The sequence below is a fragment of the Tenrec ecaudatus genome, chromosome 4 (genome assembly GCF_050624435.1).
Source record: "Tenrec ecaudatus isolate mTenEca1 chromosome 4, mTenEca1.hap1, whole genome shotgun sequence".
In the NCBI taxonomy this organism is placed as follows: domain Eukaryota; kingdom Metazoa; phylum Chordata; class Mammalia; order Afrosoricida; family Tenrecidae; genus Tenrec; species Tenrec ecaudatus.
In genome coordinates this window covers 93,170,339-93,190,521 of record NC_134533.1, presented here as the reverse complement: position 1 = coordinate 93,190,521, position 20,183 = coordinate 93,170,339, and the positions used below count along the sequence as shown (strand labels likewise).

The 20,183-nt window shown below is 41.0% G+C and overlaps 1 protein-coding gene across 2 annotated transcripts in view; it reads left to right on the top strand.

Moving 5' to 3' along the window:
• Positions 1–7,563: 7,563 nt before the first annotated feature.
• The window catches only part of MTMR2 (myotubularin related protein 2), a 93,110-nt gene continuing 80,490 nt past the window's right edge, over positions 7,564–20,183 (top strand). Inside the window, exon 1 of one of the 2 annotated variants that reach the window (XM_075546482.1) lies at positions 7,564–7,800. In XM_075546482.1, the coding sequence (XP_075402597.1) occupies positions 7,721–7,800 (80 nt within the window). In that variant the 5' untranslated portion in view covers positions 7,564–7,720. Of the gene's footprint in view, positions 7,801–17,629; positions 17,688–20,183 lie in introns of those variants that run through there. The other variant, XM_075546483.1, reaches the window with a different exon arrangement.

The following is a 20,183-nucleotide window of genomic DNA, read 5'->3' as shown; positions in this document are numbered from 1 at the left end:
TTGAATTCTTTATTTTAATTACTATATGAGGGGGCTTCAAAAAGTTCCTGGGAAAAGTGAATGAAATGACTGAAATGTTTTTATGGACTTTAAAAATATCCTTCATATCTTTTATATGGACTTTTCTTTTTTGTCGTTAGGTGTCACGTAGCAGAGTAGACCTGCCCCCGGGGTTTCCCAAGCTGCAGTCTTTAGAGAGCGGATCATCAGATCTTGGCTCCCCGGGTTAAGAACACCAGGCTTCGGGTTAGCAGCTGAGCACTTAACCACTGTGCCACCAGGACTCCTCTCGTCCTTCTTTCTAGTTTGTTTTTCTGAGTCATGCACCCAAGACCTACATATTTCTATGGCGACTTAAAGAATGAACTACAGCGGGGACATGGGAGAGGGGGATGAGGAGGCAGGGAGGTGGTGCTGACCAACCAAGGGACAGGGGAGCAATAAGTGATCCAAAATCAGTAGCAAGGAGGGTATGAGCGGCCTGGTAGAGAGTCAGCAAGGGCAAGATAACCGAGCGAAATTACTGAAACCCAAATGAAGACTGAGCATGATAGTGGAACAAGAGGAAAGTAAAAGGAAATAGAGGAAAGAACTAGGTGACAAAGGGTTTTTATAGAGGTCCAAAGACTGGAATGTACATATATAAATATATGTATATGAGTGTGGGGAAACAGATCTATGCGCCTATATTTAGAGGTTTAGTAATAAGGCAGCAGATGGACATTGGGCCTCCACTCAAGCACTTACTCAATGCAAGAACACTTTGTTTAAATAAATTGGCATTCCAGGAAGCACACCTTCCTGATACAATTGCTGAAGAAAAATGTGTGCATAAGCAAATGCGGTGAAGAAAGCTGACAGTGCCAGGCTATCAAAAGATATAGCATCTGGAGTCTTAAAGGCTTGAAGATAAACAAGAGGCCATCTAGCTGAGAAGCATCAAAGCCCACATGGAAGAAGCACACCAGCTTGGCTGACCACGAGGTATAGAAGAGACCAGTTGTCAGACATCAAAGAGCTAAAAACCATATCAGTGGGTGCTCACCTTCCTGACACAAACCACTGAAGACAAACGTGTGCATAAGCAAATGTGGTGAAGAAAGCTAATGTTGCCCGGCTATTAAAAGACATAGCATCTAGGGTCTTAAAAGCTTGAAGATAAAGAAGTGGTCATCTAGCTGAGAAGCATCAAAGCCCACATGGAAGAAGCAAACGAGCCTGTCTGACCACAAGGTACAGAAGGGACCAGTTATCAGACAGCAAAGAGCTAAAAACCCTATCAGTGGGTGCCCACCTCCCCAATATGATCAATGAAGCCAAACGTGTGCATAAGCAAATGTGGTGAAGAAAGCAGATGGTGCCCAGCTATCAAAAGATACAGCATCTGGGGTCTTAAAGGCTCAAAGATAAACAAGTGGCCATATAGCTCAGAAGCAGCAAAGCCCACATGGAAGAAACACACCAGACTGTGTGACCATGAGCTGTCGAAAGGATCAGGTATTAAGCATCAAGGAACATAAAATCATATCATTGAAAAGGTCGGTGAGTGCAGAGTGGAGACTCAAAGCCCAAAGGTAGCCAACCGGACACCCCTTGCTGAGGGACCGTAAGGAGGAGATGAACCAGGCAGGGTAGCAACGATGAAACATATAACTTTCCTCTAGTTCTTAAATACTTCCTCCCCCCCCACTACCTTGCAAATCTGGCTAGATCAGAGGATGTACATTGGTACAGGTAGCAACTGGAAACACAGGGAATCCAGGACAGATGACTCCTCCAGAACCAGTGATGAGAGTGGCGATGACTGGAGGGTGGAGAGAATGTGGGGTAGAAAGGTGGAATTGATGACAGGAATCTACACATAGCCTCATCCCTGGGGGATGGACAGCAGAGAAGAGGGCAGGGGGATATGTCAGACAGTGTAATATATGACAAAATAATAATAACATATGAATGATGAAGGGTTTACAAGGTGGGTGGGGGAGTGAGGAGGGAGGGGGAAAATGAGCAGCAGATATTAAGGGCTCCAGTAGAAGGCAAATGCTTTGAGAATGATGACAACATATGTACATATGTTCTTGACACAATGGATGGATGTATGGATTGTGATAAGAATTGTACGAACCCCAATAAAATGATTTTAAAAAAAAGAATGAACTACAGTCACCCATTCGCTCATAGCTTCATTTACTCCTTTTGTTTTGTCCAGGTTATGGATAGCTTCTGTTCTTGCTCTCTCTTTTCATCTTTTGTGGTCATTCTGCTTCTCGGATTTTAACATTTCTCCCTGCAAGCTCATATTCTTCTTGAAACACCAACTTGATAATGTATGTTCTGGGGAAAGCCTGTGCCCTACTTGGTGTCCATCCTAGTGAATTGAAGACAATTTGGGGGGCTGTCCCAGCTGGCAATACAACCTGGACTAGACCACTCCCCGTTTGCCACCCCTTGCCCCTGTAAAACGCCCCGGTATCTCTGTCCTGGCTACAGCTCTCTCCTAGGAGCTCACGTTCTTGGTTGTAATCACGTGGCAGAGAGGAAGCTGAAGAGAAGGAAATGCTCAAGATGCTGCCAGAGCCGTACCTATGTTTATTAGTGTCCCCATCTACCAATGGTAGCGCCACCCTGTGGTTCCCTTGCCATTCCTCGATGCTGGGGTGACACTTGATGCTCTGCAGAAAATAACCTGAGATTTAGGCAACTTCTGCAAAAACAAAAATAAAAACTGCTCATAGGTTTCATGTGTGACTGAAAGGGTTCAGCAGGGAGAAGAAGACTGAGTCCATGTTTCCAGTATGTCATCTTGTCGGAGATTAGCAGTCCCAATTCCTTTTATTGCTCTCTCTGAGGTGGATGTGATTGGAGCTGATAAGCCCTACCCATCGCTCCATGGAGTGGGTCAATAGGCACTACCTTCTCTGTTCAGATGTCCTGGGCTGTGATCCGCATAGTCAGCAGTTCAAAAGCACCAGCAGCTACACCAGAGAAAGACTGGGCTTTCTACTTCCAGAACAGTTAGTCTTGGAAACCCACAGGGGTCACTATGCGTCAGTATGGACTCGAGGACAGTGAGGTTTTGGGTGAGCCGTGATCTTTCCACTTGCGTCCCATCTGAGCATCCCCTTTTCCTTGCTTGCCCAAGCACATCTTGAATGCACTCACCTATGTGTTCCTTTGCGGACTTTGGCCTGACGTAGTTAGGTGCTGTTGAGTGGGTTCTGACACATAGTGATGGTGAATACATACACCCTAAAATACAGATACAAAGACCTTGACCCTGTTGCTTTCCTCTTGGGGGAGAAGACTGCACCCACATCAGTCAGGTTAATTTTGACTTATAAAGACCCTCTATTTAACTGAACTCACTGCCATTGAGTCAATAAACATAAATATATAAATATACAAATTATAATATACATATATATACAAAATATAAATATGTACATATATTACTTTTTCTTCTTACAGACCTAATAGATGTTGTTATATTATTTTCTGTTGTCTATGATTCCTGCTTGGAATTCGGTGGTCTTGCCAATGTGGTTGCCCTGTATGCAATGTGTCATTCCTCTCTGGGTATTTTCAAGCGTTTCCCATTCATTTTTGGTGTTCCATAGCTTGTTCATGATGTGGCTTCTCTATATTGATCATTCTGAATTCCCCGATCATATTAAATGAAGGAAGAACCTTAATGAGACGGGTTGACATGGAAGCTGCCACAATGAACTCAAACATCACAGGTATGGGGATGGTGCAGAACCGGGCAGAAGATCCCTTGATTGTACATAGAGTCATTAAGGATTGGAACAGGCTCGATGGCACCCAACAAGAACAGCAGCAGAGGTAAAAAGGACCCCCAGTTCAAATGCAGTCATTAAATCTCAGTCAAGGCAAAGACAAACTGCTGATAAGAGAGCTCATGAGCATGGGGTCATCATGGTACCCAAAGACTCACAGCCACATTGCTACTTCATTAGAACGTGGAACAAAGGAAGCATGACTGGTGGCAGACCAATCATCACAGGTGCAGTCGGGACTACAGAATCAGGACAGGGATGCATGTACTAATGCAGATCAGAAAGCAAAAATGGATCCAGGGCCCTCAGACTACCTTTGTCAGGTTTGCCATATGGCCAAGTGGCTCAACTCTGGACACAAACTCACTGCCATCAAGTCCATTCTACTCAGAGTGCCCCTGGGCGTGTAGTGGGTTACAAGTTGGGCTGCTTATCATAAGGTCAGTAGTTTAAAACCACCAGCTACTCCTTGGAAGAAAGACAAGGCTTTTTACTCCCATAAAGAGTCTTATCAAGCCACACGGGCAGTTCTACCTTGTCCTATAGCAGTGGTTCTCAACTTGTGGGTCAGGACCCCTTTGCAGGGGGTGTCGAACAACCCTTTCACAGGGGTCACCCAATTCATAAGAGTAGAAAAATTACATTTATGAAGTAGCAACAAAAATAATTTTAGGGTTAGGGGGTCACCACAACATGAGGAACTGTATTAAAGAGTGGAGGCATTAGGAAGGTTGAGAACCACTGTCCTATGGGACAGTAGTCCAAGTACTCCAATTTCCACCAAGGACATACCCAGGCAAGTTTCTGAGGGTGAGTTTGCCCCTCTGGACTGGTCAGGAGATTCCTGGCAAATTCAGTCTGAGTGCAAAGCTTTTTTTTTTTTTTTTTTTTAACATTGGTAGTCAATTTTCAGAAATAACTCAAAGAAGCTGGACTCTAAATGGAGACTCAAAATGGACTTAAGGCTCTGGCTGTAAAATAACTATACAATGTAGTCTTCCTCAAACTTAGTGCTCAGAATCTAGGCTCCGAACAGTTGTCAGTTCCTGAGATAAGAACAGAATTGACCACCTTTAGAAACTTTCAAGCAGTGTTTATAGTCATTTAGATGTTAACTCCAACAAAAAGCGCTCTTGCATTTGGAATGCCTTTACTTTTCTAGCAACTATTTAAAAGTAGCGACATACTAGAAATTAAAAAACAAGGCACTTTCCTTTCCACATATACTTCAAGAATCACTGGCCTAGATTACAAATAAGAGACTCACTTCTGAGAAGATTTTAATTTAACTGATGGTAGAAGTAATCTCAGATTATAGCCATAGTTCGCGAACAACCTGGGATGGGCCGAAATATTCTGAATCTGAGGCGCAGAAAGTTGCAAGCAAGGTTATTTCTCTCCCTTGGGTACATGGCACAGCAGCTTACTTGTAAGGATAAGAATTCAACACTCATTTCGCTTTCATCTGCGAATAAAGTTTCCTTTCCTTTTTCTTTTTGGCTCAGAGAAGTTACTATTTTACCATTTAAACTAGGAGTGAAGCAGTAAGTTTAGAAGAAAAACAAGCACAGTGGCAACAGACCCTGCTATGCTATGAGAGCCTGCTCAGATTCTATGTGGAGACAATTCAGAATGGAGGTATTTTGATTCCCTTTTTTTAGTTTAAGTGGAGATTTGAAGAAGCAGCTTAAACAACATCATAGAGCAAGTAAGTGATAGGACCAGGATTTCAATGCAGATTTGCCAGATTCCAAAGTGTCTACACTTAACTATGTTGCTTATTAATCACTAGATAGAACCATATATTACAGTCCCTAGTATCAAGCAGATAATTCCATAGGCTCTCTTAACAGTCTCCTGGGTTGGGATTGACTCTGGCAAGAGATAGAGAGGAACTGGGGGAGAAAGACTGTAATTTTCCCTTTTAAGGGTTCGGTTCATAAAACTTCACCTTACTTGGGAAGTCATAAGTCTGAAGTATCAGGTGACAGTAGTGAGTCAGCATTTCCAAAAGCAGGTAATGACGGGGAAGCAATAGCAAATTCGATTATGAATCATCGGTGATGGTTACGCTTGCTCAAAAGCGTTTCTGGCTGCCGATTTTATTTGCCTTTCCGAGGAGTACAGCTAAGACCTCGCTCTCTTTTAAAACCACAAATATAAGAATGAATGGCTGCAATGTGTTCCTGTGAAGATGGAGAGTGGAACAGATATTCTACTTAAGAAGTACTCTAGCTTACGCCCGAGCACAGCTAGACTAGGTTGCTCTACAAATGAATGGGCAAGTTAATATTTCACTAGCCTTCTACATTAAGTTCTTTAAAAACAATCAGTTATACAGTGTCACGTAAGTGCAGTTAGTGTGTTACTCCTCTTTCTCTTAGCAGGGAACTATTTTGTTGCAGATACATTCTCTTTTTAAACAGAAATAGTCTCTGCCTAATTGTGCAGTTGACTGGGATTCAGGCGGTGTCAGAAAAATTCCTTCACGGTGTCCCTTTCCTGCCTTCCGGTGCCCTTTGTAAAATAAAATCAGCAGCAGAAGCATTTCCCTTCGACCCAGTTCCTGCTGTCTTATCACACAGTTCTCTCCTTCCACCCCTCCCTTCCAGCTCTGCTTGGGAACTTGAGAGGGCAGGGAAAGATGTCTAGAACTTTGCTTTTTATTCGACACCACTGAATCCATGATTCTGATTTTTTTTTTATCAGTCCCCTCCCCACTTCCTTTTCTGTGTTACTTTATATGGGCAATGGGTTAATGGCAAAGTGCTTGTGTTTTATAGCACTATTAGAACACACAGATCTGTTCAATACAGGTCACAGTAGCGCTTACAGTTTGAGCTTCTCTTGTACGTTTGCCTCCCAACGATGCACGGAGATGGGGTGAGGGAAGGGTGGTGCCATGGACTAGAAATGGAAAAATAAGCACTGAGTTTTCTCATGGCTTACTTTCCCCATTACCCTTCCCCTACCAACCACTTCTTAATTCTCTGCCACCCTTCCTGTGTGGACAACCGGAGAAACACTGCCCGGTCCTGTGCCACCCTCACAGCTGCTGATAAGTGTGAGCCTAGATGACGGCCACGGTGTCCATCCACCCGTGGAGGGCATTCGCTCCTCTTCCTAAGGTAGCTGAGGTTCAGCGCTCTGGGTCATGCGGTCCGTAACAGAGGCCGAATTAGAACCGAAATTCTCTGAAGTAGCCTTCACAGAATCCATCATCAACCCACAGTCATTTCCAACCCCTGTTCAATCCGAAGAACAGAAGCCCCGGTGGTGTAGCAGTCACGCGCTGGGCGGCGAATCCCAAGGCCGACAGTTCGAAACCCCAAACCAGCAGCCGCTCCATGGGAGAAAGACAGACTTCCGACTAAAGAGAGACCATCTTGGAAACCCACAGGGGCAGCTCTGCCCTTTTCTCCCCGAGGCTCTCCTGGAGTCTGAATCCACTCCAGGGCAGTGGGTATCTGACGGCCCTTTGGGCCTCTCATCTCCCCGTCATCCTGGTGGCCTCTTCATTTCTCTTTGCCAGCCTCCCCGCGGCCCCTCATCCACAGCTCTGTCTCAGATTTCCCGCGTCTCCGTTCCACTGAATGCTCTTGCCCTTGGCCACATTCCTGCTGGGGAGTCTCCGGGACGCTCTCGCCTACCGCCAGGATTCCCCCCGCGCTCTCCCGGCACGCTCGCCGGCCGACGTCAGGCGCGCACGGCGTCCCGGCGGCGTCGGAGGGGCGCCGCGGGTCCGCCCGCTCCCCGGCAGCCCCCGGGCGCGGTGCACTTTGGGGGAACATGGCCGCTTCCGGTCTCCCTGCCGGGCCGGCGCTCGCCTGACGGCGGCCCTCGCGCGGAGCCCACCGCCCTCTGCTGCTGCCGCCCGCCCGCCCGCGTCCCCAGCCCCGGCCGCCCGCCGACGCCGCGGCGCCATGGAGAGGAGCTCCAGCTGCGAGAGCGTGGGCGCCCCGCCGGCGGCGGCGCGCCCGCCCAGCGCCGACTCCCTGTCCAGGTAACGGGCGCCGCGGCCCCGCCCCGAGCCCGCGGGCGATGGAGACGCGCCGGCCCGGCTCGCGGATGCCGCTCCCGGACGCCGCTCCGGGATTCTTTCCCTGGGACTGCCGGGGAGCGGAGCCACCGCGTCCCCCCTCTCTGGAATCCCCGAGGTTAAAGCTCGCCCCTCCTTCAGCAGCCCCGCGGCCTTTCGGGCTCCCGTCTAGGTTTCTTCCTCGTCGACGCTGCCCTAACTCCTCTCGGGTTTCCCTCATTCCCTCGCCGCTCTTTTTGGGACAGCCCTGCCCCCATGTTTCTTCTCGTTCCCGCCCTGCTTTCCCCGCATCTCACCACTTGTAACTCCATTCCAGCGCCTTCTCTGTCATCCTTTCTGATTTCTTCCGTTCGGGAGTTCTTGTCCGACCCTTTCCCCTTCACTCTGATTTTCTCCCCCAAATTGGATTAAATACGTAAATAAAATATGCCCTCTGCAAGTCGGAATTAGGTATCTAATTACTCCTTATCCTCAAATGGTGGTTTCCTTCCTTACTGTGCTATCGCTTCTCCAGGTTGTGATTTTCTTGTACTAGATGAACATTTTATCGAGGAATTAAGACGGAGACTTTAGTTTATGCTGCACTGCACAGAGCACTTGTGAATACAGGCTAGACGAGGGTTGGGTTCAGTCTTTTCTTTGGTTCTAAATTGAGGGATTTAAAAGTGTATTAAATAGTTTGTGATAATACAGCCACAGTGAAGCCAGGTTCTTTTCCAGTGAAAAAGGGGTTTAATTGACAGGTAATAGGGAGCTGGGATGTGAAAGACCACACACCTTCAATCGCCCCTGAAGGATTTGAAGTTCCTCTTTAGTTCACTTTGGACTTTGCTAAATATGAGCAAGACTGCCTGTTTTATTCCTCCTCCTTTCTCTTTTTTTCCCTGTCTCATACCTGCTTAGGGAAGTCCGTAGTATGGTTTTAAATTAGATTCGTCTCTGTATACACTTAGAGCACCCTGCCCATCCTTTTTTCATCGTCCTTAGCAAGCACTCTGTAATTGTGGTTTAATTATTCTTTCAACTAGACTGTAAGTTACTTGAAGGCAAGGTTCACATCCTGCTCATATTCTCAATGCCTAGCCAACAGTCCGTACATAAATAGGGACTCAATGGTAGAATTAGTAGATTGAATTAGCTAAGAAACGAGATTTAGTATTGCATTAAATATGTTATTGTACATTTATTTAAATAAATATTTTGAAATTTTAAAATTAAAATGATTTACTACTGTGAAAATTAGAGAGTCAAGAATTTACTTCCTCATTTGTAAAATTCATTCAGAAAAAAAACCCCCGGCAAAATAATCGCTTTATACGAAGTTATAAATATAACAACTGGCTTTAAAATCTGGGTCAGCTAGCTATTTCACATGTATCAAGTAATCTTTCTAGTCAATACATTTCTTCCTCATTTGCTATGGGGTTTATCTAAAAACAAATCTGTCAGATCCTTTTTGAGCCCCAAATTCTATCACTATGTTAATGATATTTATTAAGATGAATACTCCCCTATCAGTTACTAAGATATTCTTACAAATAACCTTTGTTACATTTTTTGACATCACCATCAATAAATGTTATGTTTTTAATTACAGACCAATGTACCTAACTGGCTTTGCTACTTATATATATATTTCCTAATAAAAGAGAAAACCAGCAATTTTCATAAGCTCATATATGTATTTTAACTTCCAAACCCCAAATTAAGTTATTGACATGAATTTGAAAGGAGTTTGATTATAGTAGGTTAATCTGATCTTTTCTGGACAAAAATATATAAATGTGGTTTCCTAATTTCCGTGAGGGAATTCAGGTTTCCTTTCTCTCTGCTAGAAGGTAGGAAAATAACATTTACTGACTATCTGCTGCATAGAAGTCACTCTGTTTTTTCATATATTGGAAATAATTATCATACCTGTTTGTGGCACGTCTGTAGTCAACAGTGCAAAATAACTGCAGTGCAGACATTGAGAAAACTTAATATGGGCTGTCACTAAATAACAGGTGACAAATCACAGAATAGAGGATCATGGCTTTAGTAGCTAGGTCTACCTAGGTTGCCGTTAAATTTTTACTTTTGTTAACCTATGACAAAGCAAAATACAGAGTATCTCAGCCTTTTGTAGAACTGCTGTCACCAAATGTAGTTTTCCGCTTCCAGTCTTGGTATAGATGTTTAATTAGGAAAATGCCTTGTGTATATATGTTCTTATCTCTTGCAACTTAATGGTCAATAATGTTAAAGTGTCACAGTGTATCTTTTATGCATTAGATTGGCATACATTTCTGCTGAGTTTATCTTCTAAAGAAAATTGTGAAGAAAATTATGTAAACTTTCTGTTTGTTGTAGAATAACTGTCTTTTTCTTTAGCTTAGCAACTGAAATTGGTGATCTTATCCCTGAAAAGTCCATTGTTGTCCAGTCGATTCCAACTCCTAGCTACCCTCAAGGACAGAGTACATTCTGCCCCTACAATTTCCCAGGCTGGAAAGCTTGAGACTAGCTGACATGCGGCTCTTTCTGTTAGCATCGAGTGCTTAACCATTGCCCCACTGGGGATCCTCTCTGAGTTCTGCAATGCTTCCATTGTTAGATGAACACAGCCCCAATATTTTTTCCACATCCCAATTTTTTGTGTCATATTGAAATGTAATCAAGAGATGTATTAAGTTCTTCTGGGAAGTAGAAGGAGAGGAATCTGAAAAATAAATCTGCTAACCTATCTTGTTAGGTCACAGTTTTGAAAATGCCACTCTCCATTGAAGTGGATGAAAGGGGGGTATTGTGTACTTTGTAGTTCACACGGAGCATATGTTGCATTCTGGTATATGTACGTGTGTGGTCATTGCAGAATTGCTTCTCTTAATTGCTTTGCTGTCTAGGCTATGATAGCCCTTTTGTCACAAAAATCACAATTTCGTTTGTCTATGATATGCACACAATAATATCCTAGTCAGCTATAGTTATTTCATCTTATATTCTTAGAAAAAGTCATTTTCTGTGATAAAACTGACTTGCGACTATCCTACTAGCAAGCTACTCAGCAGTTCTTGTATGCCCTGCCATTGTCTATTCTTCACACGTGTCCATGAGACAGTTGTGAAAAAATTCACCTTAGCACCCTGAGAATCTAGTTGTAGTCCATATTTTGTTCTTAGTGGTCTTGCTCTGGTTCTTAATGTGTGACATATATAACCATCCAAGCAACTGCCATTGAGTACATTCTGAAGCAAAGTGACCCTGTAGGACAAGGTAGGACTGTTCCCTAGGGTTTCTGAGGCAGTGCATCTTGACAGGACGAGACAGCCTCATATTTCTCCCATGCAACTTGTATAGATAAAACAGTACTGTAATCTGTATGTGATGACTGCAGTCGGCGAGAGCTGAGCCTACTGAATATACTATGGCAAGTTACGCAGCGGATTTTTGAAACCAAGTTGGTACTGTTCTGCTTTTTTAGTCTGGTTTTTTATCGTTAAGTTTGTACACTACTGTAAGATGTACTGCTTGAGTAGGTTTCATTGAATTTTTATAAAATCATTTTATTGGAGGCTCTTACAACATTCTATGCTTTAATTGTATTGAGTATATTTGTACGTGTGTTGCCATCATCATATCCGAAACATTTTTTACTTGAGCTCTTGGTATAAGCTCCTCTTTTTACCCCTCTCTCCCCCACCCTCCCATCTCTGTGAATCCTTGATCAATTATATATTATTATTATTTCATAACCTTACACTGTCCACTGTCTCCCTTCACCCAGATTTCTGTTACTTCCTTCAGGGGTGGGACTATTTCTCTAACCTGGTGATGGGTTTCCCTTTTCTCCCCCTTCCCTATTCTGACCATCCCCCTACCCTCAGGATATCACTACTCCCACTATTGTTCCTGAGGAGTTTCTCTGTCCTGAATTCCATGTGACGAGAGCTCTTATTTGTACCAATCTGTTTTCCCATCTAGGCAGATTTGTAAGGTAGAACTGGGTCGTGGTAGTCGGTGGGTGAGGGGTGGGGGAAAGAAGCATTCAGGAACTAGAGGAATGATGTGTGTTCTTTTGGTGCTATACGGTACCTTGGTTGAATCATCTCTTCTGTGGGGGAAACATCCAGTTGTCTACAGATGGGCTTTGGGTCTCCACTCCAAACCCCTCGTTCGCAGGAATATAGTTGTTTTGGATCTTTTGATACCCGATCCCATCAACACCTCATGATCACACAGGTTGCTGTGCTTCTTCCATGTGGGCCTATTTGCTTTCCAGCTACATGCTGCTTGTTGAACTTCAAGCCTTTAAGACCCCAGGCGCTATATCTTTTGATAACCTGGCACCATCCACTCTCTTCACCACATTGGCTTATGCACCCACTTTGTCTTCTGTGTCATTGATCACTTTTTGATGGTACACAATTAAATGCTAAAATACTGGTGCCTGATAGGTGCTCCGTGACTATTGGAATAAAATAAGGCGGACTGTTCACCCCTGAGTTCATTGGGTGTTTCCTCGCAAAGGGTTAGAAACATTTTAGCCTGACAGCCGTCAAGTTCCTATGAGGCTTCTTGATCCACTGTGCTGATTTTATTGGCCTTACTAGCTCTTCTCTGCCTATAGCAATATTTCTTGAAGACACATAAAATGCCCCCTCCTTAACTACCTATTATTCCAGCTGCTACTTTTGATTGCTTTCTCTGTATAGTCAGTCATTCTATCTGATGTGTTTTTTTCTCCATCATACGCCATTGTGTTATAATTATTCTGGGGAACATGTATTTGCTGAGGCCACAAGTTCATTAGTATTATGAATATCTTATAATTACATCTAACTTACATTAAAAAATTAAAATGAAGCTATATATAAGGAAGTTCAAAGAGTTGGTGGAAAATGGATTTAAAAGATAATGGAACTTTTCTGTGGATGTTTTTTCAATCCCCTTTTGTGTAATGTACCTTCTCAGGTAAAGTAGTTCCCAACTAATTGCAATTTTAAATCTCACATGCTTCCTAAAATTATTATTGTTTGAAAAGAATGACTCCTGGATTTCTGTTGCCATGAATTGTGATGATTCTTGTAGTTGAAGAGGTAAAAGCGTTTTCAAGATAGTTAAAACTATGTCTGATTTCAGTCTTATGGCAGTTGTGGAATAGTATGTTGGTAAGGTGTTTGCTTTGGGGCTGCTTTTCTGATAGTGGTGATGGATTTATGTCCAATCACATATTCTTACCCATCCTGTGTGTGACTCTTGGCATGTCTTTTGAGGCAGCTAGCCAGGATTCCTGGTAGAAGCTATAGCTTTGGAACAAAAATAAAGCTAACAGGCAGAACCTTCAACGTTGGCTTTATAATTAACGTTCTATCATATATTTATATTAATCTTGGTTCACTATCTTGGTTTTGTTATTCTAGGATCCTGAAAACGAAGGTTTAACTTCTGTTAGACAAGAGTGGTTATTATTGTGAACTAAACCATAATTATTATTGACGTTTTTCAGAAAGAATACATGAAGAGGTTATTAGTAAAAGGCATTCAAGTTAGTACAGAAACTAAGATTGGACACTACTCATTTTTGCATTTCTCCTAACGGTTTTATGACTTGTCTTATAATTGTCTAGATCAGTGCTTTTTAATGTGTGATTATCAAAGTAGAAGCATCAGGATTCCTTAGAAATATTTAAAAATGAGTTCTTGAGTCCCGCTTTACATCTGATTAAAATATTTTTAGAGGGTGTCCCAACAGTGTGTATGTATTTTCAGAAGCCTTGCAGGGGACCTTGATGCCTGCTGCAGTTTGAGGTCTGTAGTTGAGGGCTTATCACTATATCAAATTTAGCTGCAATGGAATAAATTATGGCAATAAGTGAGTATGCTAGAGCTGTAATCAGCCTATTGCTTGGTAATGTTTTTGAAAAAATATTGACCAAAGTAGTGGAAGATAAATGTTATTTCCTATGGATTTACTTTATCTGATGTTTAGGAAACTTCTTGAGACCTTTTTTTTTTTTAATCTAAACTTAAGTTACGCTGATAAAGAATACGTTAAAAATTTTTTTGAGTATATTCTTAAAAATGGAAGCTTGAGGAGATACATGAATGGCAATTTACATTTAGAAAAATAAAGTATAGAAAAAAAATTTAAATCCAGGGGGTTGTCACCTGAGTTAGTAACGCAGGGATTGTGCCCAAGGGAAGGAAATAAACTGGATGCAGATGTTCAGAAAGCAGTAAGTTTATTTTGGAAAACTGCCAGATTACTCCTATTGTATTTGAAATTATCAGGGGCAAAGGCTACATGTGACACAGGATTTGACCAGTGGAAATCCTCCAAATTTTAGTGTGGAATATTTTTCCTTTTTTTAAGGAAATTGGTTTTGGATATATAAAGCACTTGTAATGTTTGTGCTTCCTGCAAGATTTAGCCAAACTGATGAAGAAGATTAAAAAGTTAGAGAGGCCAGAATAAGGATTGATTTTAGTTCTATTGGGGGCAGGTAGGGCTGTGTGTGTGTGTGTGTGTGTGTGTGTGTGTGTGTGTGTCTGTGTGTGACAGAGAGAAATTGACAAAGGTTATTAATAGGTACTTCCTAGTTCTTCCTCTGGCCAAGTATATAGAAACCATGACAGTAATTCCTAGTAAATTTTTTTTCAGAGATTCTTTTGCAAATATTTGATGTGATTGATTCTTGGATTCTTTAAATGCTTTTTAGTCTTAGGAAATAAGGCAGGTACTAATTTCAATAAAATAAAAACTAACTTTAATATATTTTAATGAATTTATTTAAGAACGTGCAAATCCTGATATTTGGAAAACTTTTCCTTGAGTTTTTTCAAGTTAGGATGTAGGGTTAGCATAGTATAACAAAATTCAAACCAGCATAAATTTAAAACGAGAAAATTTTATTCCCCCACCCCCACGTATGGTGGACATGAAGTGTCAGTGAAACAGTTTTTCTTATTACTACCTCCCATTCCCAAGGTTACCTCGTGAGCCATAATGGTTGTTGAGCCTTGAGTCTTTGTGCATCTTGATTCCAGTAAATGGAAGGAAGAAGAGAAGAAGGGCGCCCCCCTCTTTAAACCACTCTTTCTTGAAGTAGGAGAGACTGCCCCCTGAGGGTCACTGGACCGATGGAAGAGGAGGGGCTGCAAAAGTAGGTACCTACACATTATTGTTGTGGATTATGGAGGATAGCTTAAAAGTCTTTAATTGCCAGGGGGGCACTGAGTAATTTTCTTTCGGAAAAGGAGGCAGTAGGCCGTGAATATTTGTGAACCTATGTTTTATATTATATATATAAATATCTATGTATATCTAGTTAATTAATTGAAATTTTTACAACCGGAGTCATATTACTATTTTGTATCTTACATCTAGTTGACCAGACTGTGGTCCCATGGCTGTACCTAGCAAGAAGGAAGACTAGGTTTTTAGCCTTAATACAGAAGAAAGTCAGGTTGGTGGTCCAGCCAACGGTGTGATGAAGAAAAATGAGGCAGCCTCTGCATCCATGGTTGGGCTCCATCGGGAGTGGGAAGCAACTCAATCGCAGCTGGTTATTTGGTCATAAAGGAATAAGGAGAATGGACGTTGAAGCCTGCTGCTATTTCATCAGCTACTCCTCTGCGTTACTAATAGATTATTTAAAAGAAAAAAAAACAAACCAACAAACCGGTCATTTTCCATTTAAAATCTGTAACTTCACTGAAGTCAGAGGCATTCGTATGTTTTGCAAATTAAATGAAATTTAAAAAGCAAAGGGAACTTATAAAAGTTCATGAAAAAATGGAGTGAAAAGATAATAGAATTTTCCCACAAAGTTTTTGAAGACCCTCCTAGTATATGATAAGGAGAAAGGGGAGGGGTTTCTACTCCCATGAGGAGTTAGAGAAACTCACAAGGGCAGTTATATCGGGTCTGCTTCAGTAAAGATTTACCCTGTGAGCAATTCCATTCAAGAGGAATAATCTGTCATACTTTAACTTCTGAGTTCTTTTTAACCTTTCTCTCCCCCACTCTTTTTTGGGCACTCGTTTAACCAAACAAACCAAAACAGGGCAACGGTGATCAAGTCCATTCTGACTCATAACAAACCTACTTTGGGACCATAAAATGAAAGTACCATTTTACAATACTATATCATTAAGTAGAGGACAAATGGAAACCAATTTCATATCTTATGTTTTGAAAGTACTCAAGGCATTTACATGGTAGTGTAGTAGTGAGAGGATGAGGCTTACTTGGCATATTCCTCTTCACTGTAATGGACTGTTATTTCTAAGCCAGGTATCCATATAGTCTCTTTCCCCCACAATATTGTGTCAGGTTTTCTTAGATATTTTTTTCCTTTCAGTTCTAAGGGTACGACCTCCGTAAGAGATACAAAGGTGGACATTTTAGACCAGGCTGGTGTATGAATGCTTTTTTTAAATGAATGCTTTTGTCAATATTTTGTATAGCTTTGATCTAAAATTGTCACTGAAAATTCCGAGAAAGCAGAGTCTTATGCATTCTTGTGTCATTTAGCATTTAAGTTAGATAGTAATATTCTAACCCAATAATTTCAAACATACATAGTTGAGTCATATGGGAGTGAGTAAAGAGTGGCCTCTTCTGCATTGCTGCAGCTTTTATCCATTGTTTCATAAGGTTTAGCATGAGTTACAAGTATATTAATTCCCTCTGGCAACAAGATTGCCTTGAGGATGGCAGTGAGTGAGTAGTTGTTTAAGCAGACTTTTGTTGGAGGTTGTGCACAAGCAAAGTAAGTAATGACTTTGGCTAGTGAAGGCATAGTAATATATAGGCATTAATTTTCTTGAGTTGAACCAAGGTGCCCAGAAAAGCGTAAAAATAAAAAATAAAACATTGTGTAGAGATATCCTTGGTTACTGATTTTAGACATATTCTTCCTTTATAACCAAAGACAGTACTTAAAAATGGAAAAACTTAAAATTAATATCATTTAAAGGTTATTATTAGCACTACAGGGGTACTTCAAAAAGTTCTAGGAAGAATGGAATAAAAAGATCATGGAAATTTTTCATGAACTTACTGAAGTCCACTTGTATGATGGACCTGTATTGGAGCTTTGCTTTATAAGTGATAGAATAAAGAAATAATGGCATTAATAATCATAATGTACATAATACCACTTAGTATTTATTAACTGCTCATTATATTCTGGCTCGGCATGGTGTTTAATCCCTAATATGTATTTCTCTTCCACTCCTTGCTAGCAACCATACAGACAGTATTATTGCTTCTGTTTTAGATGAGGAAGTGGAAGATTAGAGAAAGCCATTTTCTGTTTAAGCTCATCTGTCTGACCAAGACACTATGCCAATGTGTTGTAAAACTCGATCATGCTAGAAGAACTGGCACTTCACGGTCAGGCTGAGTCTGGTCCGTTAAGAGGGTTGATAGGTGGATAGGGCAGCAGTAACAAAGGCATGAGCTCCCTTGACGAGCTGCCCGATTGAACAGGAAAATACACAATACCTTAGTGAGTTGAGCAAGCCCATATTTGGAGATAGTTTTTGTTTGCACTGAATGTTTTATTCTAATAGAAGGTGAGATTTTTTTTTTCTTTGATGATTAGGAGGGCACTCAGTCAAAAGTATAGTTTTACATTTTGATGAACAGGCCATTTTTGAAGCAAGTAAATATAAAAACATGAAGTAGATGCCAATCCCCCTCCGCAGGCTTTAAAGAATACTTGAGAATAATTTATTACAGAATTCCTTAAATATCTGAATTCCCCTAAGTTCCTTTGTGTTTGTTTACAGTTAATGTGTTAAGAGCCATTGACATTTGAAGATCATCAGAACTGAAGATAAAACATCTCAAAAATTATAATGTAAGTGAATGGGGAAAAAATTAAAAATAGATAAAAATTTATTGCCAGCAGTATTTCTGGGATTTATATATTATCCCAAATCATTTGTTCACTTTTACCTGGGAAAAGTCACTAAGCTTTTATTCATCTGTAATTTTCCATTAGACTTATTTTGGCTCCCCTGTCCCTTTTTTTTCCCCGTTTCCCCCTGAGTGATTGTACAGCTCGGCTTGGGAAGAAAGTGAGAAGTGCTTATGTTATTTTTAAATATGTATGTGTGCAGAGACTGGGGTCTTCTTTTTCCAGCAGTTTATGTACATTATGTATTTGACCCAGCTTTAATTTTACTCCCATTTTGTATGTTGTTTAGTAAAAAGTGTAACCAGTTAGTTAGACTCTTTCCCTCGTGCCTTCCCAGTCTACTTCCTTCTTCTTTCTCCCTACTTCCTCCCATCTATAAATCCTTATTTAGCATCTACTATGCCCTGCACACTATCCTGTGTTCCAAATTTCTAAGGTCTTGGTCCCGAGGCCCAGTATATATATATTTTTTACTGTAGGAGGGCATTAGACATCCACTTAGTGTTTTTCACAGGTTATTGAGAAGAGTTGTACTTCAGTCACCTGTGGTGCTTGGTGAAAATTTAGCTTCCCAGGCCCTAGCTCAGATATCCTGAATCACTGGGTGCGGGCTTGATCTGCACTTAAAATTTGAGTCATAGATCCAGAGGCTTTTTAGATTTCAGTTCAGCTCTGTAAATTTGCAGATGAGGCAGTAGACCTAGAGAAGTTCAATAATTGACCCAAAGGAACAATAAATGATAACACAAATTGTTTTGGTATCCTCTGGATCATAGCACTGTGCAGGGCCAGAACTGCACTCCCAACCCCTGGTTCTATGCTGTTCTAAGTTATGGTTGCGGTGGTTGTTAGGACAAACAGCTTCACTGTAATTCATGTCTACAGAACCACACACTACACACATAGACGCACCCTCACACCACACATAAGAATGGTGATCCTGAAAGAAACCATACGAATAGTATGCATGAAAAACATGTAGTATTTCTTCATCTTTATTATGTGACTGATTGATTTTAAAATCATCAAGCTTGTCATTTGTGATGTTGGTAGTCCACCCACAGCCCAGAGCACCAGTGGGGTTCCTAAAGGGCCATCAAATTGCTACTCACTCATAGCAGCCCTGTAGGATGGGATAGAACAACTGCTGTTAGCTTTCTCAGACTAACTCTAAAGGCAGTAGAAAGCCTCATTTTTCTCCTGTGTGGGTTTCATACCTCAAACTCACAAAACTCAACTGCCATCAAGTCATTTCTAACTCATGGGGACACCATAGGATATAGTAGAACTACCCTTGTGGGCTTCTGAAAATGTAAATCTTTACAGAAGTAGAGAGCCAATTTGTTCTCTTGGGGAGGCTGGTGGGTTAGAACTGCTGACCTTGTAGTCTGCAGCTCAATGTATGACTACTATGCCACCCAGGCTCCTGTTTGTGGGCTGTACAAGGCTCAAGAACGCATCAATACTAGCCAACCTCACATGCCTCACTGAAGAGAAGCAGTTCCATCCACTAGGGATGAGTTCATTAGATGATAGACCAGTGCGGATTGCAACAACAGGAATAACTTACGGTTGGAACTTTGGTTCTTCTTGGGGTTTCTCAAAGTCCCTTCTTAGGAGTCCTGTATATACTCGTGTAGAAGCTGAGTTTTCCAGCACATTTTTGATGCAGTTTTTGTGGTTAAAATTAGGTCCCTGGGCTGATATTTGGGTTGGCTTATACTCAAGTATATATGGTAGTTTTTATTGGCTTTGGATGGAATCTCATGTTTTCTACAATAAGCCAGAGAGCTTAAATAAAGTTTTCTTACATTTATAATACTGTATTCTGGTAGTTTATATTTATACTCTAGTATAAATATCTGAGGTAATTCTCAAATGTGTATTTTTTAACTGTAAATGTTAATTTTCATAAATTTTGTATATATTTCATATTGTGCTTTGGATGTTGTATTGCTAGTTAAGTTGGTTGTACAACTGTAACCGTACATTGCTAATTGTAGTTATTCTATTAGAATATTTTGCAGTTCTCAGATCACTAAGTTTAGTTTTAGGATGCCATTGTCTAATTTTGTGGATTAATTTGGGACATATCTTAATTATGAAAAAATTTTTAAATTGACATCTTTAAAATAGCCTATTTATACAAAATAAATGAAATATTTTCTTCTTGTACTTCTAGATTCAGCTCTGAAAAGGAAGTTAGCGGTCAATCTTTCTTTTAAAAAAATTTTGGAATACTAATTAATGATAAGGCATGTCCCTGAATGTGGAAGACTTTTGAATATTTAAATATATTTGTGAACAAAATGACATTTAGCATATTTTAAAATATTTGTGAAATGCGTTGAAACAGTAAAATTTAATCAAATATAAAGTTCTGCTATTGCTTTGGTGATTTGTGTACTGAATTTCCTGGTGATTTAATTGACATTT